This window comes from Megalobrama amblycephala, linkage group LG12 (genome assembly GCF_018812025.1).
Source record: "Megalobrama amblycephala isolate DHTTF-2021 linkage group LG12, ASM1881202v1, whole genome shotgun sequence".
Taxonomy (NCBI): Eukaryota; Metazoa; Chordata; class Actinopteri; order Cypriniformes; family Xenocyprididae; genus Megalobrama; species Megalobrama amblycephala.
Window position 1 is genome coordinate 40,213,093 of NC_063055.1, and position 17,463 is coordinate 40,230,555.

At 38.8% G+C, this 17,463-nt stretch overlaps 1 protein-coding gene across 2 annotated transcripts in view; it reads left to right on the forward strand.

Annotated features, from left to right (window-relative positions):
• Positions 1-17,353, forward strand: part of wu:fl23c11 — a 25,047-nt gene extending 7,694 nt beyond the window's left edge. Inside the window, exons 1-16 of one of the 2 annotated variants that reach the window (XM_048211167.1) lie at positions 4,627-4,779; positions 5,448-5,689; positions 7,292-7,319; positions 7,407-7,535; positions 7,614-7,774; positions 9,426-9,534; positions 9,618-9,653; positions 9,956-10,095; positions 10,186-10,248; positions 10,427-10,478; positions 11,462-11,682; positions 12,645-12,698; positions 12,789-12,840; positions 12,997-13,092; positions 13,218-13,256; positions 15,294-17,353. In XM_048211167.1, coding sequence (XP_048067124.1) covers positions 5,585-5,689; positions 7,292-7,319; positions 7,407-7,535; positions 7,614-7,774; positions 9,426-9,534; positions 9,618-9,653; positions 9,956-10,095; positions 10,186-10,248; positions 10,427-10,478; positions 11,462-11,682; positions 12,645-12,698; positions 12,789-12,840; positions 12,997-13,092; positions 13,218-13,256; positions 15,294-16,042 — 2,034 coding nt within the window. In that variant the 5' untranslated portion in view covers positions 4,627-4,779; positions 5,448-5,584 and the 3' untranslated portion in view covers positions 16,043-17,353. Of the gene's footprint in view, positions 1-4,626; positions 4,780-5,447; positions 5,690-7,291; positions 7,320-7,406; positions 7,536-7,613; positions 7,775-9,425; positions 9,535-9,617; positions 9,654-9,955; positions 10,096-10,185; positions 10,249-10,426; positions 10,479-11,461; positions 11,683-12,644; positions 12,699-12,788; positions 12,841-12,996; positions 13,093-13,217; positions 13,257-15,293 lie in introns of those variants that run through there. The other variant, XM_048211168.1, reaches the window with a different exon arrangement.
• The last annotated feature ends 110 nt before the right edge of the window (positions 17,354-17,463 follow it).

Here is a 17,463-nt window from a genome sequence, read left to right on the forward strand (position 1 = left end):
TTTTGTAAATACGATCATCCAACTAGCTGAACACACCTCGTTTTCAGATGGGCGTGAGTGCATTTGCTATTTAAACGATGTGTCGCAGGGTGTGAAAATGATCACTGCGTTCGTTGGGCTGGGGCTCTCGCGTTGCGCCGGGTGTATGATGGAGCCGCAAACACGTGTTTACCAGCCGGAGTGAACTTTTCCATAAAGCTGTTTCCATACGAACTTCCTTTTCACCTGATTTAGTTTGAAATGACATCACTCCAGTTCATTCTTCAATCTCACTTGAAGTACATCAGGGCCTTTACATGCAAAATGTATCTTTCTTGTTTTGACAGGATCAGGAACCATCTTGGACCAATTTGACCAACAGTAAAATATATGCAAATGTGTCCATATGTTTACGTTTCATAAAATGCAAGCTACAAGGAATCATGTTCCTAGTGACATGAAACCACAGATGTATATATTCTAGCTGCTGTCAGAAAGCCGTGTTCCCCTGGAGCTGTGCTGTAATCAGAATTGAGTTGGTGAAATGCTGCCGAACAAGTTTTCTCAACGGCTCTGGTGTCTTCCAGTCCGCGGTTTCCAGAGCGTTACTGCAGCTGTCCGACACACACCGAGATCACACCGATAATGGGAATCTGGTGGTTATGCAAAATATCCCGAAACCCTCATTTAACAAGCGTTAAACATGCGTTAGGTGAGAACCAAAACTGCTGAAAGACTTGATGACAGAACAAGTGCTCGCTTCACTCCGGCTTCTCAATAATCGAGTTGCTCTGCACAATCCTGAACGTATTTCCCTCAGCTACTGCAACAAACTCATTAAAAAATCTGCATTTATGAATGAAGCAATTAGCCAAAATCAAAATATTATTAACCAAGTATTCAACATCACAATTCCGAAGAAAAGACATATTTCACAGTTTTAAAATCAAAGTCAGGTATTACATACTTCGAACTTAACCAAACATAGAGGTCATCCCAGAGTTTTTCAGATAATTTGCATAAATAAATGTTCCAGTGACTGCTTCACAAAAGGTGCACTCATTACAATCCAGGGTGAATCTGTGTCTGAGGAATTCCTTACAGGGATAAATATCATTAATCATTTTAAAATGAATTTCTTTTACCTTTGGTAGAAGTGGAAAAGAAAGAAATCTTGTTCCAATTTGAACCACTTTATCTTCTGGAAAAGCAAAAAGAAAAACAAGAGCTCTCTTCTTTACCTTAGAAGGGAAAATCTGTTTCTAATGTTCTTAAAACCTTACTTCTACAGCTTTACTCAGTAAAATTAATACCAGAGATGATTAGATGACCTAATGTTGGTATCACAGGTCAATAACACAGTGCAGCTTTAACCAGCTGAACCAAACCAGCAGGAACAGCTCTCATCAAAGACATATATAAAGTTAGATTGTATTTTTCACAAAAAAAAAAAAAAAAAAAAAAACCATCAAGTAAATTTTCATTTCCATCCATAATAAGTGCAATGGACCAGACGCCTTTGTCCATCCAGTCCTGAAAAACACAGATTTCCTCTTAATAAGGATAAACCTATTATTCCACAAAGAACAACTATGTGGCGAAAAATGTTTGTACGTTAATTTCCAATATAATAATACCTGACAATGAAAAGATTTCATTTTGAAAGACACTTTAATTTTGATGGCTCAAAATCAAAAAAGGAAATCAATGCCTCAAAAAAAAAAAAAAAAAATCTAAAATTTTAGAAGAAAAGTTAAAACAGAAAGTTTATTTCTGAGGAAATTTTGATCCTTATATCCATCTATCAGATATACTCAAAGACAATTCTGGGTAAATAAACCTGGAACATGATTCTGACTTCTGTATTTCTCCCTTTGTAACCACATATTTAAAATAATTTGACTTTTTTTCATATTATCAATCAAATTCGAATTCTTCTACTTCTTTGACCTTTTATGACGGTTGAGAAAACACTATGTGGGCTACTAAAAAACCTCCACATGTAGGCCAACATATTTAGTCTTTAGGATAGTTCACCCAAAATGAAAATTACCCCATGATTTACTCACCCTCAAGCCATCCAATGCGTATCACTATCTTCCTTCAGTCAAACACAGCTGAAGTTATATTCTCCTCCAAGTTTGTGAATGAGGGTCGTGATTTGAAGTAAAAAATAATGCATCCATCCATTAAAAAAAGTAATCCATACGACTCCAAGGGGTTAATAAAGGCTTTCTGAAGCGAAGCGATGCATTTTTGTAAGAAAAATATCCATATTTATAAATAACTAGCTTCCGACGCGGCGCCCCATTCACAACCATTATAAACCTTGGAGGACTAAAGATATTTTTAAATGTATCTCCGATTGTGTTCGTCTGAAAGAAGACAGTCATATACATTTAGGATGAGTGAATCATGGAATGATTTTCATTTTTGGGTGAACTATCCTTTCAGTCCTGTTTATTAACTCTGTATCTGTGAGATGTTTAAATGTGTTGGACACTCTTACTGTTGCATCTTTAAGAAACTCCCAAAACTTTATTCATCAAGCTGCAGTCTTTCATTGTCGTATCCTTTGTTTACACCTTATTAAAACATGCTCGACTGTTTCAGGAAGATCACAACATCCAGATTCATGTTTTCCAATGATATAGCGACTGGTTTAGAGAGCCCGATTCTGAGATGAGATATTACGCTCTCTTCCGTTTCTGCGTTTCTGGTCTCCTGCATTCGCACGAATGGAAGTCAGTGGAGTGAAATGTGTAGTGTAACAACCCTTTTATGCAGAATGGCTCTGTCCCAAATGGAACACTTCATGTGCACTTGCGGTCTTGTGGACTTGGAATGGCCACTGCATGTCCGTTAAGTCCACAAGACTTTCGGGACTTCAGCCAAAGAGGCGTTACGTCACAAAAAGTGTGGATTTAGAGGAAGATTGTGATGATTCCATTTGGGACGGAAAAGCACTTTCAGTGTTAAAGCCAACATGAAACGACGTTCACAACATTTTAGTTCTGTAAACGAAATTGAATGTTCAATGAGAAAAAATGTCAGGAATCTTATTGAAGTAAGCAGACGTGTTTGACGTCAAATCTGACCTATACTGTATCTCAAGGTAAACATGAAATACCATTTCCAACCCACTGCATTTCAATAACGTGACTTATTCCTGAGTTTATCAGGGTATTCAACTGGAAGAAATGAGTCCAGTTGAAGGAGAATCGCAAACATTGTGTTGATGATGTACTGCAGTTTTCAGTTAGTGTAAACAAATGTTTGCTCATGCAGACACATGGTGCCTCGAACAATACAAACACTGGAAAGACAAGTTCAGCTTCAGATAATTTGTGCTCAAATGTGTCACGGCAGCTTTTAAGATGTAATATGAGTGCTTTGGGTTTAGCTGGTATATTTGCATAAGGCCCATATAACTGTGCGTGACAAACTAACGCGCATGCAAAGCACAGGACACGGCGCATGATAAACAACCTGATCTTCCTGCACAGGCATGTTAAAAACAGTCATTTAGCTTCACGCTCGTGATGATGCAAAGAAGGACAGCGGGACTATTGTGTGTCTTTACTCTGTTCTGAGGACGTTTGCTCGTATCAAAGGTCACATCGTTCGGAGCAAGCCTTCCTATGAATTAGGCTAATGAGTGACAGTGTTTCCCAAATCATATTCTTTAAATAGCCTATAACCCGTGAGACAAAAATATCCTGTATGTAGTATGATTTTGGTGTATAGACTATTTTTACAATTAAACTGCAAACTGCTGTTATAACAGTTACACCAGAAATTTAAAACATTAAAAATAAAGGTTCTTTATGGTTCCATGAAGAACTTTTAACATCTATGTGAAGGTTCTTATAGTGGAAAAAGGTTTACTCTAAAAAATGCTGAGTTAAAAACAACCCAAATTGGGTTGAAAGATGACAAACCCAACGGTTGGGTTAAATGTTTGACCAACTATTGTTTAAAAATCACTATGTCTGGCTTAAAATTAACCCAAAATATGTTGGAAATTAAAAATCAGACACAAAATTAGCAATAATAATCAAAAGGTGAACATTTATTAATAAGCAAATAAAATAAATGTTTATTGTTTCATTATTATTCATTAAACTTATTTATGTTCATTTCCAACATATTTTGGGTTCATTTCAAGCTATTGAGTTCAATAAAATCACTGAGTTAAAAATACCTAATTGCTGGCTAAAAACAACCCAATGGCTTGGTTTGTCCATTTTCAACCCAACTTGGGTTGTTTTTAACCCAGAGTTCAAAGTTCTTTAGATGATTTAAAATGTTCTTCACTCAAAGTAAAAATGGTTCTTTTAAGAACTCTTTACTGAAAGGTTCTTTGGGGAGCTAAAATATTTCTTCAATGGCATCGCTGAGAAATAACCCTTTTGCAATCTTTATTTTTCAACATGTAGCAACAGTCTGCACTGTTAATTTAAATGTCTGGCAACCCTGCGGCAAGAAATTAGCCTAACTGTAATTAAGTTAATTGGAGCTTTTTCTGTTCATCAGCATCAATTAGACATTGTCACTTGACAAATAAATTAGAGTGTTAAGTAGGCTATTTTATGGCATTGCTGGTCATATAAGTGCAGTTATGAACCTGTACAGAGAGTGTGATCTGATCTGATGTGATGTGCAGGTCCTGGGTGGAGTGGGAGGATATTTGTTATTCTAAGTAGTTCTCTGAAAAACAGCTGTACTGTCCCGCCCCATCCCACTCACTCCGGGGAACCGCTGGAAGTCGTTTCACTTTTTCTATAAGCCACAAAACAGGTAAACCTCAATATTCACTTACTAATTTACAATTTGTATAAATCATGTATCTATACATTTAGTGTTTCATCTATCTATAAGAGCTTTCATTTGAGAGGACTTCTTTCTCCTTTCAAGAAACCACGCTTTAAATGGGATTATCCTAGATACATACCCAGCTAACAGGGAACGTTCTTCCAGTAACATCAATAGAACATTCCTTCAAAGTTATCTGGTCTTTAATAATGTTCATGTATTATTTATACATCATTCATGGAAGTTTGTTTTAGTTGGACATTCGTCTAACATGTTTTGAGCGTTCAGAAAGTAACCAATTTTTGCAGAATGATAAAATGGAATGTTCTTGTTCCTTAATGTTCGCAGAACCATGAAAAAAAAAAAAGTAACATCCAGAAGTAACATTTTAATAACTTAATTGGAATTTTCTTAGAACATATGTTTGTTAGCTGGGAAAGCACACACACAATAAATATAGCTTAATATTTTTCAATATCAGGTTTGTCTATACATATTTTTTATATAGTTTATTCATTTCACTTGACTTGACTATTTCAGTATCATTCATTAGGATTCAGATAATTTTGAAGTATTGATGCTACAAAATAATATTTAGCAGAAGCCAAAATCACGAGACCCGTAAACTCTCTCTCTCTCTCTCTCTCTCTCAGTGTGAATGAACTCGTCACTGGGTTTCTGCGAGCGCTTTCAGACTCTTGTGAATCGATGAGTGGCAGTTGTTGAGTTTCAGTGTGAATCCTGACAGGGATCCAGTGTGTGTGTGTGTGTGTGTGTGTGTGTGTGTGTCATGAGTGTGTGGGCTCTGCTGCTGGTCTCTCTCCTGCTGTGGATGTTCACACAGGCGCTGGAGAGAATCGAGCTCAAAGAGGATCAGGCGCTCACCTGTGGACAGGTACAGTAGACCAGCGTCTGTCTGTTTACATGCATAACTTCAGTAATAAGCTAGCATATCATGCATAAAATAGCCTCAAATAATGAAAACATACGGTTTCAGACTTTTTCAGACCTATTTTCTAGTCGTTTTCAGTTGGTAGTGCAGTTGTTTCGCTGAAGTTCAGCTCAGACATGTTTCTACTTGGATACAGTTACTAGGAATTTGGCTGTTGCAGAGGCGCAGTGTGTGTGTACGTGCGTGCGTGTGTTTGCGTGTACCTGTCTGTGTGTGTGTTTGTGTGTACCTGTCTGTGTGTGTGTTTGTGTGTACCTGTCTGTGTGTGTGTTTGTGTGTACCTGTCTGTGTGTGTGTTTGTGTGTACCTGTCTGTGTGTGTGTTTGTGTGTACCTGTCTGTGTGTGTGTTTGCGTGTCTGTGTGTGTGTGTTTGTGTTATAGAGTGGGCGGGAGTTTTCTTGTTTGCTGTGGAGAGTTGCGTGCGTGTTTGTTGTTTTTCTGCACGCTCAGTCTGTTCTCATGCAAAACCAACAGAGCCTGCTGCAGTCTGAGCACATCATCACTTACATTTGCATCCATATATAGGACTGTAATACAGTGTTGCTTTTTTAATCAGTTGAATTTAAAGCCATCAACAGAAATAGGTGCTACTGTGACACACAAGTACTTAAATAGTAAAAAATATTTTTATTGTATACATTATTTTCTCTTAAAGGGTTAGTTCATCCAAAAATGTAATTTCTGTCATTAATTACTCTCCCTCATGTTGTTCCACACCCGTAAGACCTTTGTAACTTCAGAACACAAATTAAGATATTTTTGATGAAATCCGAGAGACTCGTCCATAGACAGCAATATAATCAACACTTTCAAGGTCCAGAAAGGTACTAAAGACATCGTTAAAACAGTCATGTGACTGCAGTGGTTCAACCTTAATGTTATGAAGAGACGAGAATACTTTTTGTGCGCAAAAACAAAACAAAAATAACCACTTTATTCATCAATCTCTTCTCTTCTGTGTCATTATCTTACGCAGGTGACGCAGTAACACAGTGAAGCTTCCGTGTTTACGTCTGAATGCCAGCTCAGTATTGGCCAAAACTGATCACATGATCAGCTGACGTAGGAGCCGGCCAATAATGAGTCGGCGTTCTGACGATGAACCTGGAAGCGCTGGACGTAAACAACGTTTGAGAATGACACAGAAGAGAAGAGATTGTTGAATAAAGTTGTTGTTTTTGTTTTGTTTTTGCGCACAGAAAGTATTCTCGTCTCTTCATAACATTAAGGTTGATCCACTGCAGTCACATGACTGTTTTAACGATGTCTTTAGTTCCTTTCTGGACCTTGAGAGTGTTGATTATATTGCTGTCTATGGACGATTTCATCAAAAATATCTTAATTTGTTTTCGGAGGATGAACGAAGGTGTGGAACGACATGAGGGGGAGTAATTAAATTTTTATTTTATTTTTATTTTGGGGTCAAATATGACCTGTTCATGTTTTTGAGAGAATGGTTATACTCATGTATGTTATGAATATTATTTGATTTCTGTTAGTGTGTTAATTTGATTGAATTCTTGTTAATTGTCTTGTCTCTGTAGGGTATAATTCACTGTGAAGTCAAATCAGGTAATAAAACCTTGACTAAAGTGTGATATTTCAGCATGACCATCTGAACTGTGCAGTGGCTTCATTTGTCTCATTGTCTTGTCTTAGTTGGCCATACTTGCATTTGGGATGACGAGTATGTCTATGTGAGCAGACTAGACACCTACTTTGTTCATTGCCAAAAGCAGGAGATCTGGAGCTTGTGCCTGAAGATCCTGGTGAACGTCATAGTCAGAGGTACTGTACTGATCACAGTGGGTTTGGGGGGCTGAGCATCTCTCCAGCTGACCGACAGGATTGTTTCTTGACTCTCAGACGCAGGTCAAGCTGTTACATCGGATGGCAGTGGTGAGGAAGAGGAAATGTATGGAAGTGCCGATGTTCAAGTGTGCTACACGTACCCTTCTAAGCGGCACACCACAACTGTCCATTTCACTTTCCGTTCCTCAGCATTTGATCACAGCACTACACTGAAGGTCATCTATCTATCTATCTATCTATCTATCTATCTATCTATCTATCTATCTATCTATCTATCTATCTATCTATCTATCTATCTTCCTGATTTTTTATTTTTTTGCATGTTTGTCACACTTTAATGTTTCAGCTCATCAAACAAATTTAAATATGAATCAAAGATAACACAAGTAAACACAACATGCAGTTTTTAAATGAAGGTTTTTATTATGAAGGGAAAGCAAAATCCAAACCTACATGGCCCTGTGTGAAAAAGTGCTTGCCCTTTAAACCTAATAACTGGTTGGGCGACCCTTAGCAGCAACAACTGCAATCAAGTGTTTGCGATATCCTGCAGTGAGTCTGTTACAGCGCTGTGGAGGAATTTTGGCCCACTCATCTTTGCAGAATTGTTGTAATTCAGCCACATTGGAGGGTTTTCGAGCATGAACCGCCTTTTTAAGGTCATGCCACAGCATCTCAATAGGATTGAGGTCAGGACATTGACTAGGCCACTCCAAAGTCTTCATTTTGTTTTTCTTCAGCCATTCAGAGGTGGACTTGCTGGTGTGTTTTGGATCATTGTCCTGCTGCAGAACCCAAGTTCGCTTCAGCTTGAGGTCACGAACAGATGGTCGGACATTGTCCTTCAGGATTTTTTGGTAGACAGCAGAATTCATGGTTCCATTTATCACAGCAAATCTTCCAGGTCCTGAAGCAGCAAAACAGCCCCATACCATCACACCACCACCACCATATTTTATTGTTAGTATGATGTTCTTTTTCTGAAATGCTGTGTTACTTTTACGCCAGACTAAATGGGACACACACCTTCCAAAAAGTTCAACTTTTGTCTCGTCAGTCCACAGAGTATCTTCCCAAAAGTTTTGCGGATCATCAAGATGTTTTCTGGCAAAACTGAGACGAGCCTTTATATTCTTTTTGCTCAGCAGCGGTTTTCATCTTGTTACTCTGCCATGCAGGCCATTTTTGCCCCGTCTCTTTCTTATGGTGGAGTCATGAACACTGACCTTACCTGAGGCAAGTGAGGCCTGCAGTTCTTCGGATGCTGTTGTGGGGTCTTTTGTGACCTCTTGGATGAGTCGTCGCTGCGCTCTTGGGGTAATTTTGGTCAGCCGGCCTCTCCTGGGAAGGTTCACCACTATTCCATGTTTTCACCATTTGTGGATAATGGCTCTCACTGTGGTTCGCTGGAGTCCCAAAGCTTTAGAAATGGCTTTATAACCTTTTCCAGACTGATAGATCTCAATTACTTTCTTTCTCATTTGTTCCTGAATTTCTTTGGATCTCAACATGATGTGTAGCTTTTGAGGATCTTTTGGTCTGCTTCACTTTGACAGGCAGGTCCTATTTAAGTGATTTCTTGATTGCGATCAGGCCTGGATGTGGCTAGAGAAACTGAACTCAGGTGTGATAAACCACAGATAAGTTATGTTTTAACAGCACTTTTTCACACAGGGCCATGTGGGTTTAGATTTTGTTTTCCCTTCATAATAAAAACCTTCATTTAAAAATTGCATGTTGTGTGTACTTGTGTTATCTTTGATTCATATTTAAATTTGTGTGTGACAAACATGCATTTATAATAATTGTATTGAATTGTGAAGTGGCTCATGGATCAGCCAATTGTTCCTGGTGTATGTGTTGTAGGTGTGGATGTCTTTAGTGGTGAAGATACCAGAGGCAAAGCTCGGCAGTACTGTCACAGTCCATTCTCCATACACAAACTCCACTAAACAAATTCCTTCAAAAGAGGAAGGTAAGCATGCTGTAAAACAAACACATACGCCTCTTTCACTTATCATATCTGAGACAAATAAATGACACGTTTGTCTCTTTCAGCGTGTTCAAAGGGTCTAGATGCCATCTTCTGTAAACGTAAGTGAATCTGTGTTCAGTTCGCACATCTAGTTTAGTTAATTGGTAGAGTGTGACATCAGCAAAGCTGCAGATCATGGGTTCACTGTATAGACTGAATGCACTCTAAAGACTAGTTCACAACTTCACACTGCCAACAAACAGCTACCCTGAAATCAAACTCTAATGGCAGAATAGCAGCTAAAATAAGTCACCATTATGGAAAGGTTTACTCAAAAGTGTCAATTCATTAATGCAGTGCAGGTCAGGTGTCACTGGATCTGTCATGTATCTGTAGTTCATCTGTGACCTTTGGTTTCCAGCACCCAGGCTGCACAGAAAAACTGACCATGTGACAGGAGCAATAAAACTGTATGCGGCCGATGCAGATAAATGGAAATCCCAAAAGTTTTACGCATGCCAGAGGCTGGACAGGAATGGGCGCTGTGTTAAGGTGGAATGGGTATGTCACCCTGATCAATAATACAGTTGCATTTAATTGGTCAATTGAATTAGTTTTAACTTCTCTTTCTGTCTCTTCCTTAATGTAAAGAACAACGCTAGCCATGAGTTTGAGATTTCACTGAGCTCTGTCGCCCCCTGTCTGTGCTTTGAGGTAATGGCAACAAATGTATTTCTCTTATTGAATTATTAAACAAATAAATAGAAAAGCAGCATATATTAAAGTCATGCATACAAAGATACAGAATAAATAGGTTATATTAGTAACTGTCTGAAGATTGAAAACTGTTAGCAATACAGTGATGTTCACATATCTTTCTACCTTTGCATAGATATGGGGGAACTTTCTTCGAACAGAGTATTGTCCGTTTTTGAATGAAACAGGTACGGCATTCACTTCCTACTTTGAATACTGGCACACCATGTTTTATTCAGGGAATTTTCAGAATATTCAGCCAAAACTTGGTATATTTAAAGAGTTTTTAGGCTGGAAGTGGCTTTTTGAATTCTTCACCTGGGAACAATACACCATTATAACACCATTATAATTAAAAGTTTGCCAAGAAGTATTTCCTACTAAAGCAAGGCAGTATTTGACTCTCTAAATGTATTCATAGCAGACTGGTGGGCGTGGCCTTGGATTGTAATGTGCCCAGTGCATTATGGGTGCTATTTAGCAAAAGGGACGAAAACAGCCTTTTTTCTCCGTTTTCTTTAGTCAGGTAGCATCAATTTCATTTTATTTCTGCCTTTCTAGTGCATAGGCAGCCATGTTTTATTGAAAGCCCATTTTGAGGAAAAATTACATTTTATCATTTTGCAAACATTATGGGAATGTTACTTTTGAATGTTCTATGAGCGTTCTGAAACAATTAGTAACATTTAAAAAAAATTTGATGTTCAATGAATGCCCAATTAAAGCATTTCAGAAAAAAAAACATTCCACGAATAATGTATAAACAATGTTTTTGTTCTAACGCTTTTAGAACATTATTAAAGATGTTCTATTAACGTTACTGGAAGAATGTTTGATAATTCGAAGCGTTTTTTCAAAAACTACTACGTGCAAAAGCAATGCTTTTATCACTTGTTTCTGCTCCTTTTTTGCCCGTGTTTTGATCCGGAGATTCGGTACTCTTTCAGAAGTTGTGAATCAGTGCCCCCTACCGTATAACAGTGAAAACATGGAAAGCCTGAACATTCCACCAATGTCAGGGACAGAGTTAATAACATTGAGAGAACCTTGCCAGAACATTCTGAGAACATTCCCTGTTAGCCGGGTCAGTAAATAACAATGCAGTCAGTGCAAACGCTGCTGACTTAATCTGCACTGTATGAAAGTTACACTCTGTTTTCATTCTCGGCAGTCTCAGGCTCCAGCGTGTCAGTGTCTTTGGCAGAGACTGTAACTTATCATAAGCGGGCCGCTCTGGTCTGGAACCTCACCGCGCCCTGCAGGCTGGAGGCTGAGCTGTGGCTGTGTAGGAAGGGCTCAGGGCTGGACAGCAGCTGCCATGCACTGAACTCCAGCTCTCATGTCCACACCCACCAGAACGACAACTGGACCCAGACCGACCACAGACACTGGGTGGGAAACTGTACTTGAGATATCTAATATGGTGTGGGACAAGTTACATGATGAAGTTTAATATTCTGGGTTAGGGGTTTGTTCAGATCACTAACCAAGCAGTAACTGTAAGCAGTAGTAATAGTAATCAAACACAGCTTACAGTATAAGTAAGAGAAAATTGATTACATTTTATGGTAACACTTTATTTGACAGTGTCCTTGTTACATATCTTACATGTACTTACCATAGTAATTATGCATAATTACATGCAAATCACCCTCAACCAAACCCTAATCCTACCCTAACTCTATAGTAAGTACATGTAGTTAATTAATATTACTCAGTACTTAAATATATAATTACACTTAAATATGTAATTAAAGTGTAACCCACTTTATTTTAGTGACTTTGTTACACTTTAATTACACAAATAGGTACAGAGTAATATACAGAGTAATATTAATTAACTAATTACTCAGTACTTAAATGTTATTCATTTAAGTACTGAGTAATACGAATTAATTTATAGTTTTTACGGTATCATTTTTTTTATTTTACAGTCCTGTTTCGCATGTACATACTATATACTTAATAATTAATAACTGGCTAATAACTAGATACTAGTCCTGAACCTACCCCTAAACCTAAACTTAACCCATGCATTGGTTTAAAGTTAGTTGCTTGTAATTATGAATCATTTAAATTATTACTATAGTAACTATATGTAACATGCGTAACAGGGACACTAAAATAAAGTGTTACCAGGTTTAGGGTTTGGATTATGGTTTGCATGATTTATAGTTTGAATTACTATAGTGAAACGTGTAAAAGACACTGTAAAAAAATAGTCTTACCAGATTTAAAGTTTGGTGTATGGTTAGTTGCTTGTAGTGTATGCATATTTTACTGTTATTACATACAATAAAGTGTTACTTTATGTTTACTTCACTAACACTTATCTTTTCTTTCATCCATTGCAGCGGTTTCATGGAGAGTTTCTACAAGTGGAACGTCATCCTTTATTATGTGTGCAGGTACCGAATACATTTTTTGCACAATGTTTACAGTTCACTTCTGATATCTGTGTGTTTTGGGAAACTGGCAGTGTTATGTCTCTTGTCCAGGTTAAAGTGGCGGGAATGGAAGGTTACGTGGGACCAGTGTGTCCTTTTGAAGGCAAGCACTCACATCCGTTAGTTCTGATGAGGGAACAGAATTAATGTGCCATAATACTTTAGTACTACAACATAACGCATTGCAGATATAATGCCGATTGTGATGTAATTAAATAACAGCTCTCTCTCCGTGTTCTTGTCTCTGTCACTGCTGCAGTGAAGAGGGCTCACTGGAGCTTCCCGCTGGTGCTGTGTGTGCTGCTGGTGTGCCTGTCAGTGCTGGGAGCCTATGCAGTGCAGGAAACACTGAAGAGTGAGCATCACACACACACACTATTCATCAAAGAATCCTGAAAAAAAATTTATTGTTCTGATTTTTGGGTGAAATGTGTATCTTTGTGAGCTGAAGTGTTAATCACTCCTCTCTCTTTATAACAGGTTGGGTGTTCAGATGGCTGAAGGTGGATGATGTGAACAGTGAGTTTCCTTCATGATCTCACCTCGCCACTCGCTCCTCATACAATCATAAAAATAAATCTTTATTGGCATCCGTGGATCCATGAAGAACCTTTAACATCCATGGAAAATTTTTTATTTCACAAAAGATTCTTTATAGTGAGAAAAAAGGTTCTTAAGTTTATTAAAATGTTCTTGACACTAAGAAAAAATGGTTCTTTTAAGAACCGTTCACCGATTCCCCTTTTCCACCAAGGCAGTTTGAGTGCTGGTTCAGAGCCAGAGCCTAGTTTCAAATCAGTTCTTCGTCTTTTGACACCCAAAGCACCAGCTCTGAACCAGGGGTGCGTTTCCCGTACGATGATGTAACTCGCTGCTTCACTACCATAGTACGATGCATCGTAACTAGTCAGATACGAAACCGTATTGTTGCAAACCTTTCGTTCAGCCATGTTAGTGAATGATGTCACGCAGTTAATAACTTCTTTAAACTAATCTGTTTGAGATTGAATTAATGCTAGATTTTTTTTGCAATACATTCTGGACATGGCATCTGAGGACAAATTCTTCTTTTTCTCAGTTATTTTGCTTTATTTCCAGATTGAATCATAGGCTCGTTCTTACGTACTAGAGCACGTACGCACGTGCACTCTTCAAAAACTGTGCTTTAAATCTCTTGACATTTGTATATACATTTAAGATAATGATTTATCAAGTTCACATGTCATAACAAAAAGAAACTCTGCTTCTAACCACAGCTCGAGAGTTTGCGAATGTTCGTTTGAACTGTGGTTTTGGCAAACACCAAATCCTTCAACTATGTTAGTAACGACGGAACTTGCGATGTTAGTTGGCTTAACGATGCTTTTGGGAAGAAGTGGTTCGTAAGCAGTGTTGGGGAAAGTTACTTTTAAAAGTAATGCATTACAGTTTTGCGTTACTCCCTAAAAAAGTAACTAATTACGTTACTTAGTTACTTTTTATGAAAAGTAATGCATTACATTACTTTTTCATTACTTTTTCACACCTGGGCTGGGCTTGCTTGTTTGTTTTTTAATAACAAATTTAAAGACCCTTCCACACCAAAAGTGAAATGAATCAGGAAATGCAAATTCACACCTGTACAGTAGAGGGCGCAGCTCAAACAAACAAACCTTTCAGCTGTTCAACACTCTTATTTCTAAATCTAATCTAAAGTAATTTTTGCTTATTAGTATGGTTGAATTAGATCATTGAAGGTCAGCAGCAAAGACATTGGTTAATAAAGTGAGGTTAAATACATAAAGTATGTTTGTGAAATTTCATATATTTTATTATTACAGGTTTGCGTAAAATTCTGAGATTGCATTTCACTGTTTTATTCATTTTGAGGAATATTGAATGATTTTGTGCAAGTGAGATGAGTAAATGCACGTTCACATTTAGTCTAGAACTACAATAACATCATGTTCACACAGCGCACACAACACCGCTGAGCTTTATTTCTCTCAACATGAGGACAGGAGAGCTGTCAGGCAATATATGTGATAAAGTAACTCAGATATTTTGTTGTAAATTAAAAAAGTAATGCGTTACTTTACTAGTTAAAAAGTAATCTGATTACATAACTCAAGTTATTTGTAATGCGTTACCCCCAACACTGTTCATAAGTAGCACCAAAACATTGCTGGTCTAGAAGTAATAGAATGAAGTTGGATGCCGATGTAGGTTCACAAAGCCATGAGCATCAGTAGTAACGCAACGTCCGCCATTGTTGATGGAAGGCTTGTTCGAGATGCATTGAAGCTGCATGGGCCAATCAGCATATGACATCAAAGTACCGCGTTTGGAGACCGGTTCTTAGAAGGCTCGTCAGTCGAACCAACTCCGAACCAGCAATAAATAGCACCAGCTCTGAACTAGTACCCGGTTCATGCTGGTGGAAAAGTGGTATGAGAGGTTCTTTGGGGAACCAAAAATGGTTCTTTTTAATGGTATCACTACGAAAACCCCCTTTTATTTTTAAGAGTGTAGTTGTAGTGGTTTGTCTGCTGACGTTGATGTGTGTTGTTGTTTCAGCTGCGGTGGCGGCTGGTGTGGAGCTGCTTCTGGTGTGTCCTCCTGATGCAGACGCCACCGTCATTCAGCTGCTGTGCCGTCTGTGCTCAAGTCTCTCCGCTCTCGGCTTCACCGTGTCTCTGGACTTGTGGAACCGCTCCGAGATCAACGCGCTGGGTCCCGTGCCCTGGCTGCACTCCTGTCTGGAGCAGGTGCGGCGGCGCGGAGGCAAGGCGGTGATGGTTCTGACCCCGGAGGCCTGCGAGCGGGCCAAGCGATGGAGCTGTCGAGGAACGAAGCAGGAACCGGAAGAAGAAAATGAGATCAGTGTCCAATCATTGTCGTGCTCCGAGGTCTTCGATGCATTGCTGAGCTGCATCCTGGGTGACTATCTGCTGGGTCGTGCGGGAGAGCGGTTCGTGCTGGCGCAGTTTGACGGGCGGTGCACTGCCACGGCCCTGCCGGAGTTTTTTCGGGGACTGCCGTTTTTCAGCTTGCCTTCCCAGAGTCTGGACTTCATAACGGAGCTCACACAGGGGGCTCGTACGGGAAGAAGAGTGTGTGAGCGGTGGGAACGAGCGGGGGCGTTGAGGGCAGCGTCACGGGCCATATCAGGGGCGCTCCGAGAGATCACAGGAGGCACCGGACACACGTGTGCAACGCTCTCTGAGGACTCAGGGACGGAGAACGACTATGAAACTGTCCCGCTACAGGCAGAACAGTCAAGCCTTGCTCTCGACACCGAAACAAGCACTGTAGGTTGGGTCTAAACTAGTCTTAGACAGACCTACGAGTAAACGGCATGAGGTCTGGTCCATGCCGAGCCTCATTCTGGCCAGAAGCAAGAACCTTGTAAGGTACCTTTGCTCGCCAAAATCATTTCAATGGGCATTTCGTATAAGGGGGAAAAGTTCCCCATGCAGATTTTGCTCACGTTCAGGTTGTTCACATGGATTCATCGCCAACTTAAACCAACAAAAAAGCTGCTTGGTTTGGAAGTGACTTCTTTTGACACGATTGATAATTCACCGCCCTGCGTTGTATTTGCTGAATGAAATCCAATACTTGTTTCTCACTAATTTTGGGGTGCTGATTCCAAAAATAGTGCCTGTTTTGCATAAGCACATCACACTTTCTCACAAAATAGTATGTGCATTTTGTTGCATTTCTGCTTTCGACAACCATTTGTAAGGTGAAGAAGGCTTGCATTATCGCATAATCACCAGAAAAACTGCCTCAAAGTCATGATTCCCAGCTTACAACTGTTTGTTAAATTCTCAGCCGATTTTCACGTTTGACGTTATTTTTGATTTCAGAGTTAGAATTATGGCCAGTGACAGAAGAAAATGCAAACACGAACCCAGATGTTTTCTGCGACATCTCTGAGTGTTTACTACATCCAAAAAGCGACAGACAATTTTGTGAAAAAATCTAATTTATAAAGTTTATTTATGTAAATGTTTATTTTTATAGACAATGGCGGTTTTTTGCTTGCAAAATCTCACCTAAATGTTGTGGCCACACCTTTATACATGTAAATGAATGTTGCTTGTTCATCTAAAATAGATTGTTCATAACATTCACTGATCAGAAGAGCTGTGAGAGTTTAGGTGGCGGTTTCAGATATGAACTCGATCTGACACTGATGTAAAGATGTATATTGTATGATATGGAAATATGCCTTATCTCAAGCTCAGAATAGAAGAAACACAAGGAAAACCACAACGGACCAGCTGAAGACAGACATCTGCATACCTACACATGGAATTCTGAAGGCAAATGTAGGAGAAGGGCAAGATGAGAGAAGTCACTTTCTTCTTTTGACTAGTGCACAATAACATTTCCATGCCATAAGCTGTGAAGGCACAAAGGCTATATCTGAGTAACTCAGAAGGTAATAAGCTCTCTTATATAAGCTGTAACTGTAAGATTTTCAGTCAGATGTCCGGTTGCATGAATGATTTATCTTTTTTTCAATAGCAAAGTTGTGTGTCTATGCTGTAAAAAATGTGACAACTTGCCCTTAATTGTTTTTGTACACTAACATTAAACATATTGTGATTTTTTTTAAATTAATTAAACTGCATGACTAGTGTTAAAATTGCCCTGTGTAAATAATACAGTTATGAAAAGGAGTTATTATCAATTTTATAATAATAAAATTAAAATAAAATACAAGACCAGCCACAGA